The sequence below is a fragment of the Rhinolophus sinicus genome, chromosome 2, assembly GCF_057876585.1.
Source record: "Rhinolophus sinicus isolate RSI-liver-muscle chromosome 2, RSI-T2T, whole genome shotgun sequence".
Lineage (NCBI taxonomy): Eukaryota > Metazoa > Chordata > Mammalia > Chiroptera > Rhinolophidae > Rhinolophus > Rhinolophus sinicus.
The window spans coordinates 122,639,748-122,658,635 of NC_142502.1; the positions used below are offsets into that span (position 1 = coordinate 122,639,748).

At 45.9% G+C, this 18,888-nt stretch overlaps 1 protein-coding gene across 1 annotated transcript in view; it reads left to right on the forward strand.

Moving 5' to 3' along the window:
• CREG2 (cellular repressor of E1A stimulated genes 2) overlaps positions 1-18,480 on the forward strand; it is a 30,211-nt gene extending 11,731 nt beyond the window's left edge. The window contains exons 3-4 of the mRNA XM_019753785.3: positions 15,033-15,146; positions 16,143-18,480. Of these exons, the coding sequence (XP_019609344.3) occupies positions 15,033-15,146; positions 16,143-16,290 (262 nt within the window). The 3' untranslated portion in view covers positions 16,291-18,480. The remainder of the gene's footprint in view (positions 1-15,032; positions 15,147-16,142) is intronic.
• The last annotated feature ends 408 nt before the right edge of the window (positions 18,481-18,888 follow it).

Consider the following 18,888-nt stretch of genomic DNA (forward strand, 5'->3'; position numbering starts at 1 on the left):
AAATGGTAAGAAAATGTCTGACCAAGAAAAAATATTTTAATTAATTGGATTACAAAGGAATTTGAAAGGGAAAGGGGTAATTCTAATAATGTAAAGACAAGGTAGAGAGATACTGATAATGAACTCAATTAAACATTAATTAAATTAAGCATATGGTATGTAGAAGAACACACTCAATAAGACATTGATGAAAATAAGACATTTTTTCAAATGGTATTTATCGAACACTAACTGTCTCCTAGGCATGCTGAGTTAAGACTTAAAAGACACAAGCGCTCCTTCCCGCTTATTTGTCACCCGTCGTTTGAACTGAGACAGCAAAATGTGACACATGACCATGTGTATAAAAGGTCACTAACTGTTAGAGTGACGCCTCTCCGATAGGGGAGAGGAGTAGAATTCCACCCTGTAGCTGTGGTCCCTACTGTCTCGGCATCTTCACTTCCCCTCTGTCCATCCATACACCTCTCCATCATTTCCATCTCATCTAACTCAACCTGACCTGTCCTTCAGAAATAAGGCACTAACCTCCTGAAAGTTCCTTTCGTTACCTCTCTCTTCCCATCTTAAGCCTGTGTTCAGTTTTCTAGTCCTAGTAATTTCTTCCCTAGGATGCATTTCATTTTCTGTCTGACTCTCTTTCTTTCTTCTCACACATGAGGAGTGACTAGTGCTCAGCCTCCTGGGACTGCCCTGTCTTCAGCCCCTCCCTCTGAGGAGCCAGCCAGGATGGGGATGTTTGCACGCTCCCCCTGTGCTGGTCCTGGTTCACTCACCACTTCTTTTCTGCCTTTTTCTCCTGTGCTCTCCACAGAGCGGGCATAGCTGAGGCTAGCCAGGCTGCAGGCAGTATGATTCACAAAGCAGCAGAGCTTTCCCTGTGAAACAGGACGAGACTCCAGTGGGCTTAGAAGTAGTTACAGCCTGGAAGGGCCCTAGCCACCCACTCCCGCCTTCTGTTTTACAGGTTAGGAAACTGGACTGAGAACTGGAAGTCAGAAAAATGGATAGTCCAGTGTTTTGTCTCCATAACCGTCCACTCTCTCCATGCACAGTCTCTGCGGACAGGTGTGATCCTGGCATGACCCCCCCTCCCTCCACTTGCTCTCCCTGTAGCTACCTTCTTTCCTTTCCAATGAAGGACGTGTTCAACTTCCAGACAGCTTCCCCTTTTTTTAGTTCATTGTTTGCTGCACATCTCTGAGCAAGAAATCATGTAGGATTTTGGAAAGGACAACTGAACATGCAATGCAGGGGTAGTATCATTAGATAATGTTATGTTACATGTTAAACTAGAGAGATCACGCTAGAATCCCTAGTAATGCAGGATAAGGAAGAAGGCAGAGCACATCTGGTCTGTGCAGCAGCTCTACAGGGAGTTGCTGCCCTGTTTTTCATAGATGTCATCCAAGGAGAGGCGGGGGAGTCATGGTGACTCTAAGAAGCCAGAGCTGAGTAGCAAGCACCAAGGACAGGGTCCCGGCCATGCCAGAGGAATAGCAGATGGAGCTTGGTGGAACTTGGCAGTGGCCTCAGAGTAGCACCCAATTACAGGCCAGCCCTGCAGCGAGCCCCTCAGACAGGTGAGCAGCTGCCAGGGCACCCAGCCCTCATCCCGGAAGATCACCAGATCATGGGCATGACCCGCAGCCCCCAGCCCCAACCTGGCTGCTAGCTCTGCACCTGGGCACGTGACTGAGGTTGGTTCTGGGACCCTCTGACGGGCTTGAGCAGCAGCCTGAGACCAGGACAGCCACTAAGTCGGCTTGTAAAATGCAGATTCCTGGGCTCCAGCAGTCTCTGCAGATGGGGGCTTGCAATGTACACTTTGAAGGAACAACCCAGGAATTCTTACAGGACACTTACATGTGAGAACTAGTTTGTACGTTAGGGAGAAAGAACTGCTGATTTGATTTCATTGGTTTGAATCCTAAGCCACCAGTTAATATATGCCTGCCCTTGAACAGCTTGCTTAATTTGCCTGGGCCTCTATTTCCTTACTCCATTTCCTTACTCCTAAAATGGGAGTACCATGCTCACAGTGTGTGGTGGGAATGAAATGCTTCAGTGTGTGAAATTTCCAGCACGTGGCCAGGACGAACAAATAGTAGCTGTTGTCACTAAGAGTTGTTTCCTCTATGCAGAATTGGGGGTAGCAGAGACAGGAAGAGGAGGTGAAAAATGATAGTGCCCTTTCACATTTTATACTTTATCAGCATAATAAGAATAATTTATTCAGCACTTTTCTGTGCCAAGTGGTGTTCTAAGCATCTGATATATATAACCCATGTGATCCTTAAAAAGTCTCATGAGATAGGTACTATTGGTAACCCCTTTTTACAGATGAGGAAACTGAGGCATGAAGGGTGTGAAGAACTTGTGCAAGGACCCACAACCCAAATTCTAATGGGGCTGGGATTCAATCCCATCTTGGCCCCTCGGCCCTGGCTGTTAACCCCTGCACCCCTGCTTCCCCATGTCAGCTGCATACTGGAGGCCGTGAACTTTTCCAATGCCCTTCATACAGAACTAATTCAGAAGCTACAGAACCTACAAAAATGTAGATATATTTTTTAAGTTGTTCGGATGCAGTTTCCATCACATGAGTTGCACACGACGGCATGGGGCAAGATCTGAACTTGTCTTAAACACCTTCATGCAGGTACATGTAGGCAGCCTATTGCAACAAAACATTCACTTCAACACCCACTGGGTCACGAACCATGCTGCGTACCTCCCAGGATGACAGTCTCCACCGGTGAGAGGAGGGAAAGGATATAGGACACATGTGGGAAAACTTCTGTGTTAAATCCTCTGGGGGACATTGGCCTGCAGATGGTTGACAGGGCTCTACCAGCCCCAGAAACGCTCATGGACAAGCTCATGGACTCCTCACTCTACACGCTTTCCCTGTTCTACCCCACTCACTCTCACACACCACCCTTATGTGCCAGAGACGCCCAAACAACATTCCCCACTGAGACCTCCCATCTGAGCCCCAGACCTCAAGTCCAGCTGCGCCCTCCTCTCCCAGAGGGCTCCCCATGCACTCGGCTATTTGGAACAGACCCTCGGGGGTCACTCTTGGCTCCTTCTCCCTCTTACAGCTCATGGCCACTCAGCAAAGTTCGACTGGTCAACTTCCCAAACCTCGCTCCAAGCTGACTACCTCTCTCCAGCTTCTCTCCGCTACACCTGGGCCAGATGTAGTGTCTCTGTCACTCACTCACTGTTGCTCACCTGTGTGCTCTTTAAGTACTCCTGACTCTTTAAAGACTCTCTGGATCCCTGCTTGCCCCTTTCCAACTCATTTCCTTCTAAAGTCCGAGGGATCTTTTCAAAATGCACGTCTCATCATTCCACTCCCTTGCTGAAAATTCTTCAGGGCTTTCCCATTGCTCTTACGATGTCATTTTTAAAATCTTAACATGGCCTGCGAGGCCTGCATGGCCACCATGAGGCAGTTCTCACCTCTCTGACGTAACCCTCCCCCTGCCTTCGTCCTGGTCCCAGTTGTCTTTGGCTCTTTTCTGCCTGGAGACCTCTGCCCACGCTCTTCCATCTGTCTAGAGTGAGCTCCCTGCCCCTCTCTACCTGATTCCCACTCATTTTCCATGTTTCCGTGTTGATGTTATAAAGTGGAAACCCACCTATGTTTGGAAGGTCAGGAAACAGGCAGGTTTCCATGTTATAATATCTGGTGAATAAACCATTAATTGTATAGCATGCTGTCTGATGTCTGCCTCTCCTCCTGGAGCGCAAGCCCCATGAGGGCAAGGACTATGTCCTCATGGCTCTCTACCAACCCCAGCAGCCAGCACAAAGCCTCCAACATAATGAAGCTAAACATTTAGTGGTTAAATATATGGAATTTTTGACTCCACCCTGGAGGGATGGTATGTAATTTTCTATTGCTGTGATGACAATTTGCCACAAACTTTGTGGCACAGAACAGCACAAATGTATTCTCTTACAGTTCTAGAGGACAGAAGTCTGAAATGAGTCTTACGGGGCTACAGTCAAGGGGTTGGCAAGGCTGGTTCCTTCTGAGATTCTGAGAGGAGAATCCATTTCCTTGTCTTTTTCAGCTCCAAGAGGCCACCTACATTCCTTGGCGAGTGGCCCATTCCTTGCTTCACTCTAACCTGTTGCTTCCATTGTCCTACAGACTATTAGTCTGATCCTCTGTGTCCCTCTGTAATGACCCTTGTGATTACATCGTGCCCATCGGACAATCCAGGATAATCTTCCCATGTCAAGATCCTTAATCTAATCACATCTGCAAAGTCCCTTTCGCCATATAAGGTAACATTCATGTATTCTGGGGATTAAGTTATAGACATCTTCTTTTGGGGTGGGGGATCGCCATTCAACCAACCACAGATGGATGTACCAGTTTAAATGCATTTGCAAGTGTAGATAGAAACACGGTAATTTATTCTAACGTATGCCAAGGCTGTCTTTGGCATTTTGGGAGTCGTGATTGCTTGCTTTTAAAATATAATATTAAACGGCTCCAACATATTTGACATTCAATTGATGAATGTAAATTTTAACATATTCTCAGCATATGAAAATGATAGAGAAATGTGAAAAATGCAGAGAAAAGGGTTATAAATTGAACTGTCACGCTAAATCGTGACTTGCTTGTCAGGCATCCCAGCTTCTCTCCTGCCTGGAAATGGACCTGGTTCCCCCTTTTGCATGTCCTGTCCTTTTGTGTGTGGCCAGCTCAGGTCTATTGAATCGCAAGATTTGGTACTGGGTAAGAGAAAATTCTAGCCCAAAATGAGTAAAGAAATGCAATGGAGCACTCTTTCCTCTAAATACATATGTCAACGCCTTCTGGACAACACAAATTTCACTTTAAGAATCTCAGAGAGGGGTGACCGGACGGCTCAGTTGATTAGAGCTCAAGCTCTGAGCAACAGGGTTGCCTGTTCAATTCCCACACAGGCCAGTGAGCTTCACCCTCCACAACTAGAGTGAAGAGAATGAGCTGATGCTGAGCTCATGGGCGACCAGATGGCTCGGTTGGTTAGAGCACGTGCTCTTAACAACAAGGTTGCCAGTTCAATTCCCACATGGGATGGTGGGCTGTGCCCCCGCCCCCACTCCCCGCAACTAGATTGAAAATGGCAACTAGACTTGGAGCTGAGCTGCGCCCTCCACAACTAAGATTGAAAGGACAACAACTTGACTTGGAGCTGATGGGTCCTGGGAAAAACACACTGTTCCTTAATAAAGTCCTAGAAATACACACTGATCCCCAATAAGGTCCTATTTCCCTTCCCCAATAAAATCTCAAAAAAAAAAATGAATCTCAGAGAATGCATGGATAAGTACCTTGGTACCTTGGCCCAAGGGTTGGGAAAGGCATCAACAACTTAAAAATGGACAAATTCGTCCAGAATCGCAAAAATCAGAGGCTGGGTGGGTCTGTAGACAAAGACAAATACTTTCATAGTTATTCTGGAACAGACTGTTTTAAAAACTAGTTTGTGTTATCTTAAAATAAGAAGAAGTGACCACCACCAGGCAATACTGGCTGGGGAGGATGTCATGTCAAAAATGCCATCCCTTTCTCAGATAGGTTTACTCAGGTGATAAGTCAGGAAACTACTGTCTACCCAATGTATGTAGATTGCTCTGCTACATTGGACAGAAAACGTGGGTGAGGTTCCCATCCACAAGGCAGAATGATGGGAATTAGTGCACAGTAAAGCTGGATAGACTTATATTTGTTTATTTCTGTTACACCTCGTGTGACACTGGCTGGATGAACAGCTGGCTGAATGCCCAACAGAGATTGCTTAATAGGGTGGGGGTTAATCTGAACGCTAAGCAGGATGCCTCTGGTTCCCCGACCCTTAGCAATCCCCTGGAAAGTGGTGGGAACCTGGGAGCCAGTGGGAGGGTTCTGGGCTGAACTGATTGGGAGTTTAATGCAGTGACTCCTGCTTGGGAGACAGAGAAAAATTGTGAGGAGAGGCCAAAGCCATAACCAGGAAAATGATACCAGGGAGGAAAAAATGGGGGGGAAATTCACTGGGACAGTAAGAGGCGTTATACTGGTATGACTTAAAATTAAATTAAGAATAAAATAAAATGTAAAATGAAATAACATAACATAAAATACATGCTTCCCTTAATCTGCAAAGTCCCTTTGCCCTATAGAGTAACAGTCACACATTCTGGGGATTGTGACATGGACATCTTGGGGGAGGCATCATCCAACCAACCAGGGATGTAGCAGTTTAAATGCATTTACAAGTATAGATAGAAACATGGTGATTTATTCTAATGTATGCTAATACTGTCTTTGGCATTTTGGGAGAGTCATGATATTACTTACTTATAATATAGATGCTTACTTTTAAAATGTGATATTTATAAAGATGGAGAATGGGACGGTGGACATGGCCGACCTCCTCCATGCTACATACGTTCTCCCAGAGCATGAAGGTCAGTTCTGGTTACCACAGTCTAAGAGGGAAATAGACAAACCAAAAGCAGCCGGACAGGTGAGGAAAACACAGCCTTAGAAAAAGCATAAGTGATTTCTGTGGGTGTCCCAGAGTCTAGGCCAGAGAAGGGGAATTCTGTTTGTTCTGGGTTACCTGGGAGGGCAGAAGTAAAACTGGTGGGTGGGAGCTACAGATACCCCATGGTGCTCCTCCCTGCTGCTACCCTCTTACTCTCACCCTCAGCAGTGTGTGGATGACCCATCCTACTCAGTAGCAAATGCACCACATCCGAGTCCCCATTCTGAGCAACCTACCGTGTCCTCCTCTTGCCCGAGTAACCCCTCTGCAACATGCTTGGACCACATGGAGGCAGTCAATCCCTTGCGTCCATCACCATGTCACCCACCACCCATCACTGGCTCCTGGGCCCCTTTCTCTTTGCCCAGGTGAGACTCCGTGGTCTGTCTTTATAATCACCTCTGAGACCACCTGCACCTCCTCTGCCCCTCTCCCTGTGGAGCTCCCGCCTGGCTCTTTAACACCCAATCCCCTTAAACCCTGTCCTCTCCACTGTTCCTGCACCCAGAGGGCTCAGCATTGCGGGGGCAGGCTGACACCTCCACTTTAAACTTATGGCAGAATCCTACCATGAGTAGTCAACAGTGCTAGAAAAATCCTTCCTTTCCCCAGTAAGGTCCCTCTCCCAGCCTCAGTTTCATGCCTACTTCCCTTTTTTCCACACCAAAGTTACTCATCCCCTTCTAGTCTCTGTTGCCTGTGACACCCACATTTCTGCAACAAAGTACAAAACCATAAGAGGGAACTCTCTCCTCTTCTTCCACAAAACCTGTAAAGGTACCTACGTCTGCGCCAGAAGGTCTCAAATGGGACGTGGGGGTCCCCTCCCCTGGGGGATATGTGGCAATGTCTGGAGATGCCTTTGCTTGTTACAACTTGGGGGCGGGAGTGCTGCTGCAGAGCCTGGGGACACTGCTAAATATTCTACAATGTACAGAACAGCCCCCACCACAATTATCCAGCCTCAGGTATCAGCAGTGCCAGGCTAAGAAACTCTGATCTGTACAATGCCCTCCATTTACTACCTGACTGTATACATCAGAGACCAAGCTCAGCGGCATGCCTCGGGCTTCTACTACATGTTGGGGGGACACTTCACTGAGCAAGATAGTCCCATGCATTGCAGGACATTTAGAAGTCCCGCCCCCTGTCCACTAAGTGCAGGTTGAGCCCCCAATCCAGTTACTGTGACAAGACAGATGCCCCACAAGTTTCCAGTTGCCTTTTAAGGGGCAGAAGCCTCTCCTGGTTGAGAAGCACTACGTGTGGCTGGTAATTGTCCCAGTCACAGGATTGGGTGACCCGGTGTATTGAAATTGTATCCCTGTCTGTCAGGGATCACATAAAATCATTTTTTTCCTGTATTTTAAAGAATCTTTTAATGTCGTTTGCTCAGTATGCTTATGTATGTTGATTTAACTTCCTCAGTTTTAAAAGAACATAATGTAGTCTTTCTTCTAACATTTTCTTTACCACGGACACAAATACATAAAAATAATACAGACCTGTAAATATACTCACCAACAAGACAGAAGGTGTTTGAGAAGGTTGCATGTATATTGATTAGAAAAATGCATCCCTTGCGAAGCTTTTCGAAAATTGTAGCTCATAAAAATGTGAGTAGAAGAGAAATTGTAGCAACGGGGGATTGTGTCTCTCAAAGAAGATTAGATATTTGGAAGGAAATCTTGTCATTTGATTGGAAATAATTTGAGCACACGATCACTGCCTTCTTGTTTCCTTTGTGACACCCCAGGCCCTCTAAGCCACTTTTTCCCCACTGGTGTCCTATTTGGCAGCATGCTGGAACCCCAGTATAATGGGGTGCATGCCTTGGAACAGTTCTCCCTCATGGATCCATGCCAGTGGGCAGGAAGCCCACTCCCCCAAAACAGACCCTTTTAATATTTGGTCCCTGACTCCCCGGCTCAAGCTATCACATACCATATTAGGCTCTGCTTTAGGAAAAAATAGAGTAAGAAAAGGTTAAAAAGAAGTGCCAGGCTGCATGCGCAAGCATTACTGCCAGCAGGGGAAACAGAGCAGTGACTCAATGGAATGAAATGAACGTAGCCAGGGACCAGGAGGGGGGAGGGTGGTTCCGTACAGGTCCTGCCACTCTCTACCAGGATCCTCACTCAGGTGAGTTTCCCTCTGGGCTCTCCAGGTGGCCACCCGAGCACAATGGGCTTTTCCAGTCATGCCCTTGAGTCACAAGGTGCCCACCCTCGATGGGCACAGGCTGCAGGCCCCAAGGGCAAGTGAAAAGGGGAGAAATCCCTGAAAGAATGTTTTCTGACCTGAAAGGAGATAGAAACTGCAGGTCAAGGCCCTCAGTCCCCAGGGTCACCCTTTACAGCAAAACTCAAGTAAAACAAACTCTCACCGACCATGGCGGGAGGCAGAGTCTGCCAGGACGTTTCCAGGGGTTCCCAGAGAAGTGCTCATGATTCAGGTGGTGACTGTCACCCCCTAGCACTCATCCCCGTCCCCTCAATCACCTCTGGATGTCTTATCGCTACGTCTGTGGTTCCTGTCCCCTGCCACGCAGGGGTCACTGGATGTAACCAGGCCCGGGAGGAGAGTGGGGAAGGAGGTGCCGTTCAGCTTGTCAAGTAAAACACAGGCTACCCAGTGACATTTGAATTTCAGATAAACAAACACTCTTTTCATATAAGTATGTCCCAAATATCATCTGGGACATATTATACTGAAAAACAGTTGTTTATCTAAAATTCAAATGTCACTGGGCACCCTGTGTTTTTATCGGCTAAATCTGGCGATTCTAGGAACAGCCTAAGACAGAAAGCCCCTTGTCACCCCTGTTCCCCCCTCACTGGCCACCTCACCTCAGGGATGGAGGGTGCCTCACTCACCTCCTGCCTCCTCCCACCTCCTGCCATGCCGCTGGGCAGCCCCTGCAGACTCCACGTGCCTTCCTTTCCTTCTCGGAGTCTCAGTAACCTCCCAAGTACAGCAAACCCAGCCCTTCTGCGTCTGCTGCCTGCAGAAACCCAGCATACACTGCCATCAGGGAGGACACCGTTTGCAGGACTGCACACATACAACTCCGTTTCTCTCCTCCCCAACCCTGGCCTGGGGTGCACCTGGGGTGGGGTGGGGGGGGTAATGCGGGTCTGGTCTTGCCATGAAAATCAAGCTCACAAAGTGCTTTCCTGAACAAAAGAGCAGCTCTTTCTGAGATGAATTGACTACCTTGAACCCAGTCACACATAAATGCCCAAACTCAAAAACAGCTGCAGTCAGTTATCGTTTCTTTAATAGCGCTTCTTTCTCTCTCTCTCTCCATCGGGAGCCAAGGAATGGAGTTAACTAGAGACAGAGGTCGGGAAGTGGCAGATGGTGTGTCACCCTGGGGGGGGGAGGGCATGCAAAATGCTCACCGGGGAACTAGGGGAAGACTGACAGACTTGGGGGAGGTTCAAGTAGGTGGAGCAGGGCCTTTCTTTCTGCCCCTGCTGCTCACACCCCCAAGGGAGGAATGGACCCATAAAGGCCCTGGGCTAATGCAGAAAGAAAGAGGCCACCAGTGGATTCCAAACTTCCGCACTAGTAAGGTCTCTTTCAGTATTTTGCTCTACGATCCATGTACTATGGAACATTTTTGTCTAAGAAACAGATAACATTATAAAATCATTTACCCCCCAGTTTTATTACTCAAAGATATATACATGCGAATCAGTTTCTGATCCACACGATATACATAGTTTTGCCTCACCAATTCAATTCCAACCCAAAGCAAGGAAACAATGTTTTCACATGATGCTGAGAGCTGTGAAGGGGCTAAGATTCTATTTGCAAACAAGTTAGCCTTGTTAGTCTGAACTAACAAGTTAGCTTGCACAGTGCATGGATGCTGGCAGAACACACGAGATTCCTGAGTCAGAGACAAGGGACTCTATTTCTCACGGTAATAGCAGTAGCCAGAACAAGCAGCATTTTATGGCAGGGAGGTCCCCGAAGCCCCAATTTCCAGCGGTTGATGCAAAGAGGTCCAGGTGACATCTGCACACACAGTGGGTTGCATTACAGGAGAGGAGACCTGAGCCCAGAGAACCAAAATCTTGTATAACGGAGAGTAAACCTGCCTGCCCTTTGCCCCAGATAGAGAGGTATCCACATCCTACAGGGCAGAGGACAAGCCTGCCCTCTGCTCCACGGGGAGACACTGTCTTCCAAGGCTCTTTGCTCTATAAACATCTTTATAAACAGATGGTCCAGAGCAAAGGGACCTAGTCCTCTGGTCACAAGATGTTCAGAAACATGAGAGACCCATGGAGAACTGCTCCCAACAGGTGGTGCCTATAGTCTTATTTCACGGAAATGTATAAATTTGTGAATGGTCTCAAAATACAGGCTGTCCTTGCTTTGCATGATACTGCGTTACGTAAATGCCTGCATATAGGAACTGTGTCCTGAATTCACACAGTTCCATCGTGACTTTCAGTCTGTACGGAGAATAGTTTGTGGATTACTGTTAATACCATCCAACATGAGGTGGGCATGCCTCAATCGTATGATCCATTCAGAGAATGGAGACAGAGTTCCAGAAACGTGAAGATTTTCATTTAGGGCAGAACCTCTCCATTGCAAGAAACAGAAAAATAAGGTCAGATGTGCTTGGAGAATTAAAGAAACTGACTAGTTCACATATTCGAAAGTCCAGGTGTAGGCTTTTCTTAGGGGCTCTGCAATGTCAACCAAAATGAGATTTTCCCATCTCTCCTCACTGCCTTCTCCAGTGTCGGCTTCCTCTTAACGGCCAGCAACTTCCAGGTACACATGCCCCTTGCTTATGTCCAGCAAAAGAGAGCATCTCTCTAGGTAGACGCCAAAGGACAATAAGGCGGTTGCTATTCCAGACGTCCTCAGCTTCTTGAGCCTTATTGACCAGCCTCGCTCCTGTGCCAATCCCTGAATCCATCACTGTGGCTAAACAATGGAATATGCTGGATGGTTTGGGTAAGCCCAGCCCTCGGGATCTGGGGATGGACTAGGGTTGCCCGAAGCTGTGTAAGGGAGAAGTGGCTGCCTAAATAACATTCAAAGTGTGTCGCCAAGAGAAGAGGGAATGTCTTCTGCAGCCCCTGTCCACCCAAGTAGGCTCTCATAAGTTGAAAGCCATTGATCAGGGTCCCCAGTGTACACAGGGTCCCAGAATCCTCCTTCCTGGTCACTGTTGCATTTACTGACCGTTTCAGGAGCAGCCCCTGCCTGGGACCTCAGGTGTGTCTCACTCACATGACTAATGGTGGGATTAAAGTCCCACTTCCTTCAGATGGTATATTAGTTTCCTAGTGCTGCTGTAACATATGACCACAATTTAGTGACTTAAAACAACACACATTATGTTACAGTTCTGAAAGTCAGAAGTCCAACACAGGTCTCATTAGGCTAAAACCAAGGTGTAGGCAGGACATGTTCCTTTCTAGAGTGGAATCCATTTTCTTGCCTTTTCCAGCCTCGAGAGGCTGCCTGCATTCCTTGGCTCCTGCCCCTTTCCATATTCAAAGCCAGCTATGGCAAGTCGAGTCTTTCTCATATCACATCCCTCCAATACTCTCTTTTGCCTCCCTCTTCCTCTTTTAAGGACCCTTATGATTGCATTAGGCCCAGCCAGGCAATCCAGGATAATTTCCGTATCCAAAATCAGCAGATTGTCAACCTCAATTCCCGTGCCATGTAAGGTAATGCAGTCACATGTTCCAGAGTTCTGGACGCAGACATCTGGAGGTGGGGGGGTGGGGTTGGGGGTGGTAATCCTACCTACCAAGGTTAGCTGGGTTGCCCACTGTGTAATTGGAAAGTTTTCTATTACCTGTTTAAATATAGAATCTCCTTTCTAGTCTATGTAACCACCACCAGTGGAGAAGCAAAAACACCCCCTATTTAAATGTGATGTATTTTTCTATAATGACTTATTTGTGAGTGCTAATCTCATTGCTTTCATCACAGAGCAGTTCTGTGAAGAAATGCACTTTCGTAGTAAACGAATAAACTGGGTACAATGGATGACAGTGTGGTCCAGTATATGTAAATTTAGTTCCTGTTTACTATTTTCATTTATTTTCTCCTACCTCAGGCTTTTTACAAAATTCAATGTAGATTCAATTTTTATAGTTACCATGTGGATCGCATCCCATCATTCTTTCCTCTTAACCCACAAGGATATTTTTCAATTCAACAACTACATTTTTACAGTGTCAAAAACACAGGAAATTGCAACATTTTCAAAGGGGACACAATGTTTTCACATGAAGCAATTTAACTAAAAATGTGGGCATTGCCACTATTTCTCTTGTTACAACTCAGCAGGATGTGTAATAAAGGAAAACTTCTGGGCAGGCTCCTTAAGTATAGCAAAACGTGTGCTTTGCTTAACAAATGTATCCTTCTCAAGATTGGAATGCAACTTAAGAGTTGAGAATGAGTTTGAATGAGTCACGCTTCAAGGCAGCCATCTTGTGATACACAAGGCCAGACAAGTAAGTTCAAGAACTCATCCTAGAAAAAGTGCTACATACCTCATTGCTGAATATCACTATGGTCACCTTTGAAGTACTCCCCTTGGGAAGCTATGCACTGATGCCAGCGCCTAGTCCACCCTTCAAAGCAATTTTGGAACTCTTTTTCTGGAATGGCCATCAGAGCTGTCATCGTATTACCCTTGATGTCCTGAATGTCATCAAAATGTCTTCCTTTCAATATTCCTTTATATTTAGGTAAAGAAAGAAGTCATTGGGAGCCAGATCAGGTGAGTAGGGAGGGTGTTCCAATCCAGTTATTTGTTTACTGGCTAAAAGCAGTGCCATGTGAGCCAGTGCATTGTCGTGATGCAAGAACCATGAATTCTTGGTGAAAAGTTCAGGTTGTTTCATCTAACTTTTTCATGCAGCCTTTTCCGCCCTTCCAAATAGTAAACTTGGTTAACTGTTTGTCTAGTTGGTACAAATTCATAATGAATAATCCCTCTGATATCAAAAAAGTTTAGCAACATCGTTACAACAGGTCGGCAAACTTAATTGTCAGAAATCGTATACTGTCTGTGAAAAGAGGAAATGCCAGAGCCCATTTGGTTGCATTAGGAGTTCCCAAGGCCACCCTCATTTTTATTTAATGAATATGCGCTTTCCATTCTTCTCTGTAATATATGCGTATTGCATTTATTGAAAAATAATCCTTTAAATACAGTAGTTCCCCCTTAATCTGAGGGGGATACAGTCCAAGACCCCCAATGGATGCCTGAAACTATGGATAATACTGAACCCTAGGTATACTACGTTTTTTTCCTATGCATATATACCTGTGATAAAGTTTAATTTATCAATTAGGCACAGTAAGAGATTAACAATAACTAATAATACAATAGAATAAGTATAACAATGTACTGTAATAAAGGTTGTGTGAATGTGGTCTCTCTCTCTCTCTCTCTCTCTCTCTCTCTCTCTCTCTCTCTCTCCCCCTCCCTGCCTCCCTCTCTCTGATAACCAGTCTGATAACCCAGACAGCTAGTGACTAGCGGGTGGGAAGCATCTACAGAACAGAGAAGCTGGACAAAGGGATGATTCACGTCCCTGGCGGGACAGAGCGGGACAGCGTGACATTTCATCACACAACTCAGAATGGTTCGCAATTTAAAACTCACGCTTTGTTTATTTCCGGAATTTTCCATTTAATATTTTTGGATCATGGCTGACTGTGGGTAACTGAAACCACAGAAAGCAAAACCACAGATAAACGAGGGCTACTGTACTTAACACTGAAAACTGACACTGAAAGTCATGTCCTGTAGTGGGAGCGGCATGCCGAAACCAGAGGTGTGCTTGCCTAGGGGTGAGAGATCATGGGGCAGGAAGTCCCCTGAAGGCTGGGGTTTTTTTGTTTTGTTTTGTTCTGTTTGTTTGTTTATGGATGAGATGAGGAAATCTCAGAGATCAACACACACGTAGCCTGTGGAGCCTCCCCGAGCAGGGACAGGAGCCACCCCGCCATTAGCTGCGTGGTGTGGTGCAAGTCACGTAAACCATCTAGGGCATAATTTCTTCATCTGTGAAAAGGGGACAATCACAGCACCTACCCTTGGCCACGGCCTCCACCCCTGTGCTCCCCCAGAAGGGCCTCTGTCCCAGCCCACAGTGGCCAACACCGGACCACTGCAGCTTCTCCAGGGGCATGGAGTAGGCTTTGTCCAGCCACCCTCCGTCCCGGGGCAGCAGGCAAGATGCCCTTTACCTATGCTACACTCAGTGAGAAGCTCCGTGCTACCTACAGATTCTTTTGGGAACCAAAAAAATCTGCTCCAGATGGTCTGCTGGTGGGTCCATTTAGGTCCAGAAACAATGGACGACTATGAAAAGTTAGAATCTCTGTTTTAATTTTGTTTTCAGTTTTTTAATAACATCCTCAGCATTTCTAGCTGATGTCCTATCATCATTTTCATATATGAAAAATGTTCTTCAAATACAGAAAAAACATCGTCGACCCAGAAGACCCCCGCTGTGCCCGATTAACACTCACCGGCCAGGTGATGGCAGTGTCTCCGGAAGAAGTGGAATTTGCCAAACAAGCCATGTTTTCAAGGTTTGTGCATGCTTTCAAGTTGGTGTGCCCAGAAATCTGTGGCAATCAAATGCAGAGGTCAGGGCCGTGGCACCTGATGCCTCTGAGTCGATGGGAATCACTGTTGGTTGTCAAAGTGTTATGTTGAGGCCATTTCTGTTCCATTCTTTAAGATTAAAAACAAAACAAAAACAAAAACAACGGTCTGAGTTGCCCTTTGGTGGCAGTAGTGCCAATCTCACTCTGGCTGCCATAGGTGTTTCTCCCAGTTTGCGCTTGGACTTTGAAATTTGTTTATGACATTTTTAAATAAAAGTAAAATTTTAATTTTTATGAAGTTTTTAAAAAGTGATCCACGGCCCTTGCCCGTAAGGATAAGATTTGTGTTTAAGGCTATGCCTGGAGGAGAAGGCAAGTCAGTAAACAGCAGAAGACCGGATGTGAATGGCGTCCCCTGTCCACACTCTTTGGCTCTCAATTTGGCCCAACAGTTCCAAGCCTACTGCAGGAATGGAAACCTTCCCATGAACAGATTTGTTTCGTGGGCTCCCAATCCTTTCAACATTTCATACCGAATGCATAAAGCCTTTCTTTCTGCTTCCTGATACAATGACTGGTGTTCACTGAGCACTTCCTCTATGCAGGGCTTTCTGTGTGCCTAATTGTTTGCTCTTGTGCAGCCCTGTGGTCTGGGTACCGCCATCATCATCCCACGTGACAGGTGAGGAGACCCAGGCTTGAGAGGACAAACTGCCCACGAAGCATCCATCACAGCTCATCTGCAGTCTAGGAGCCTGGCTCCAGACTTGAGCTGTTGGCCACCCTGTGGGAACCAGTTTCCTGCCTTCCCGACTCCTTGGCTTCTGCCCTGGGCTGGTTTGAGCCCGTCTCAGCCCAAATGAGGCCTGGAGTCCGGAGGACCGTGTGACCTGGCCAAGGGCACTGGAGTCAGGACCTGTGCTCTGAGAGGGTGAACCCTCTGGTAAGACCATCACGTCCTCGCCTTTGTTTCCACAGGCACCCGGTGATGAGGAAGTGGCCTCGCCAGTATGAGTGGTTCTTTATGAAGATGAGGATAGAACACATCTGGCTGCAGAAGTGGTACGGAGGACTGGCGGGCATTTCGAGGGAGGAATATTTCAAAGCAGTTCCAAGAAAGGCCTGATCTAGCGAGAAGAGAGTCCTCGGTGTTTGCAGAAAATGAACACCTTTTAAGTGATGCTGCCGGACAGCTACTGGCTGCTGTCTCCTGTGGAAGGTTCCGGCAGCCCTGTCATCCTCACAGCAGAGCGGGAGAGGGTGGCCAGGGGAATGTGGTCGTTTGCAAATCCCCAGTTCACACAGGTATTTCATGTGTGTCATCTTTATTCACGTTGTAGTCAGTCCGACTCACCTATCTGGAATCACTGTTGGTTGTCAAAGTGTTACGTTGAGACAGTTTCTGTTCCATTCCTTAAGACAAGAAAAAAAAATGCCTGTATGTACAGTGTCATTGCTTTGTATTGTGAGAGTATTTTTGTTGCTTGCTGTATCCAAAACAGTGTCTTGGTCCTAAGGTCACTGCAACCACAGAGGAACCACACACGCCTCCCGCGGCCACAGTCTCGTGTTTAGGGTGACGGGGCAGGACTGTTTGCTGCGGATTGCTCGTCGCACTTCTGGATTGCAAATTATGATGTCACATTTGCTAGACTGTGTTGGTCACTTATGAAGCTTTTTTCCCTCTGATATGATGAACCGTGTGAGGACGCACAGAGTTTCACACACAGGCCTGTTCTATGTAAGCAGGACATGGAGATGCATTCGTGGGGAAGAGCAGCTTTGGCAGGCAGCTCCCACCATCCCCACAGCTACGGCTTCTGACAGAGGGTTCCCTTTTCTTAGGCGTGAGGAACGGAGTCCAAAATAAGAAGCACCTCATTCTGTGCTGTATAGAGAGGAGAAGGAGACGGTGAACCGGGGAAGGAAGCAAAAGCAACATGTAAGAGAAGAAAGGAAAGAAGGAAGTAACGGAAGCCAGGCTCCCTGCCAGGCCCTTGACAGGGTCATCTCATGCAAGCCTTACAACCAATTTCGCATAGAATCATTGCCATTTACAGACAAGAAAACCGAGGCTCGGAGAGGCTAAGTCAGCATCCCATGGTCTGACCCAGACCTCACTGCACACAATGAACAGAGTGGTACCTAGAAGATTTCCAGTTTGAACACAGCAAAAGAGTGACTGAAGTGCACAGGTAGTCAATGAACCAGGAAAATCAGTAAAGGGATGACTGATCTGCCTGTAGATGATTTAACAAGACTTTCTTAAAAAAAGAAAAAAAGACTCTCTGAAATGTGATTCTCACTACAGATTTTTAAATTTCTACAAATTATGTGCAGGAACTTCTGCACATAAGACAAGAAACTACGTTGTATATCTGTGTACACATCCAAGGCCTACGTGGATCTATGTGGACACATCCAAGGCCTTGTATATTGACATCAACAAAGGATCTAGCAGTCCCCAGTTTTCTGTCTTTCTGTAATGGCTATAAACACTCTTTGGTGGGTTAAGTATGTTGCATAACATAAAAACACACGGCTATATATAGGAAATATACGTTTCTAAAATAAATAAAAGTGTTACTAATGGTTACACTTTTGTTTAAAAAATTAAGACATGAAGAGAGTTTGAGTTGTCTGAAATTTTTTTCTTTTTCTTTTAAGGAGGGCCCAGCTCACAGTGGCCCATGCGGGGATCGAACCGGCAACCTTGCTGTTATTAGCACCACACTCTAACCAGCTGAACTAACTGGCCACCCCTGTCGAAACATTTTTAAGTGCCTGTTACTAAAAGCATAGGAAGATGCACAGAATTCTTTATCAACTCTCAAGAGTTCCTAACAATAGCAATTTTTAATATGCAAGAATAAGGTCACTGAGGATATTTTATTTTTTCAGAGTTTAAAATTATGCTGCCCTCATTTTATAGGAAAGAAGGGGAAACTGGAAGAACACACCACACACTCCATAGGTCAACCTCAGATCTTAATTCTCTGAGCATCACTGCCTCCTGGTCCTGTCTTATGGATACTGTTCCTGGGCTAGGTTTGCTTTTATAATCAGGTTCCTCACTGCAAAGCTTCCAGGGGCTTTGCAGTGTGGGTGACATTGATAAACACTGATGCATGTTATCAGTTACTGATCCAAATTACAGGACATGAAATCTGAACAGGGTGGATGATTAAGAAGAGTGTTGAAATTCTGTTTGAGACTAATAGGCCCCATTTAGGGCAGTAAGTTTCAGCACATCTCTAGAAATTTACATGGATTACAATTTTAAAGGCTGTACTGAAAGTTCTATGGCAATAAGGCACGGCAATAAGGCAAAAAAAAGAAATAAAATGCATACGATTGGAAATAAAGAAATAATAGTACCCCCATTTACAGATGACATAATTATCTACATAGAAAATTCCACAGAATTTATTTTTAATAAAAACACAAAAGAAACCTCTGAGGACTAGCAAGTGAGTTTAGTATAAATTTAGCAAAACATGAACAGGATCTATATGCTGAAAATGAAAAGATGCTAATGAAAGAAATCAAAGACCTAAATAAATGAAGAGACTTACTATGTTCATAGATTGGAGGACATAAAACAGTAAAAATATCAATTCTCCCCCAGATTCAGGTTTAATGCAATTTCTATCAAAATCCCAGCAAGGTTTTTGTAGACATATTCGTATTCAAACTTCTTAAAGTTTCAAGGCACAGGCCTTGG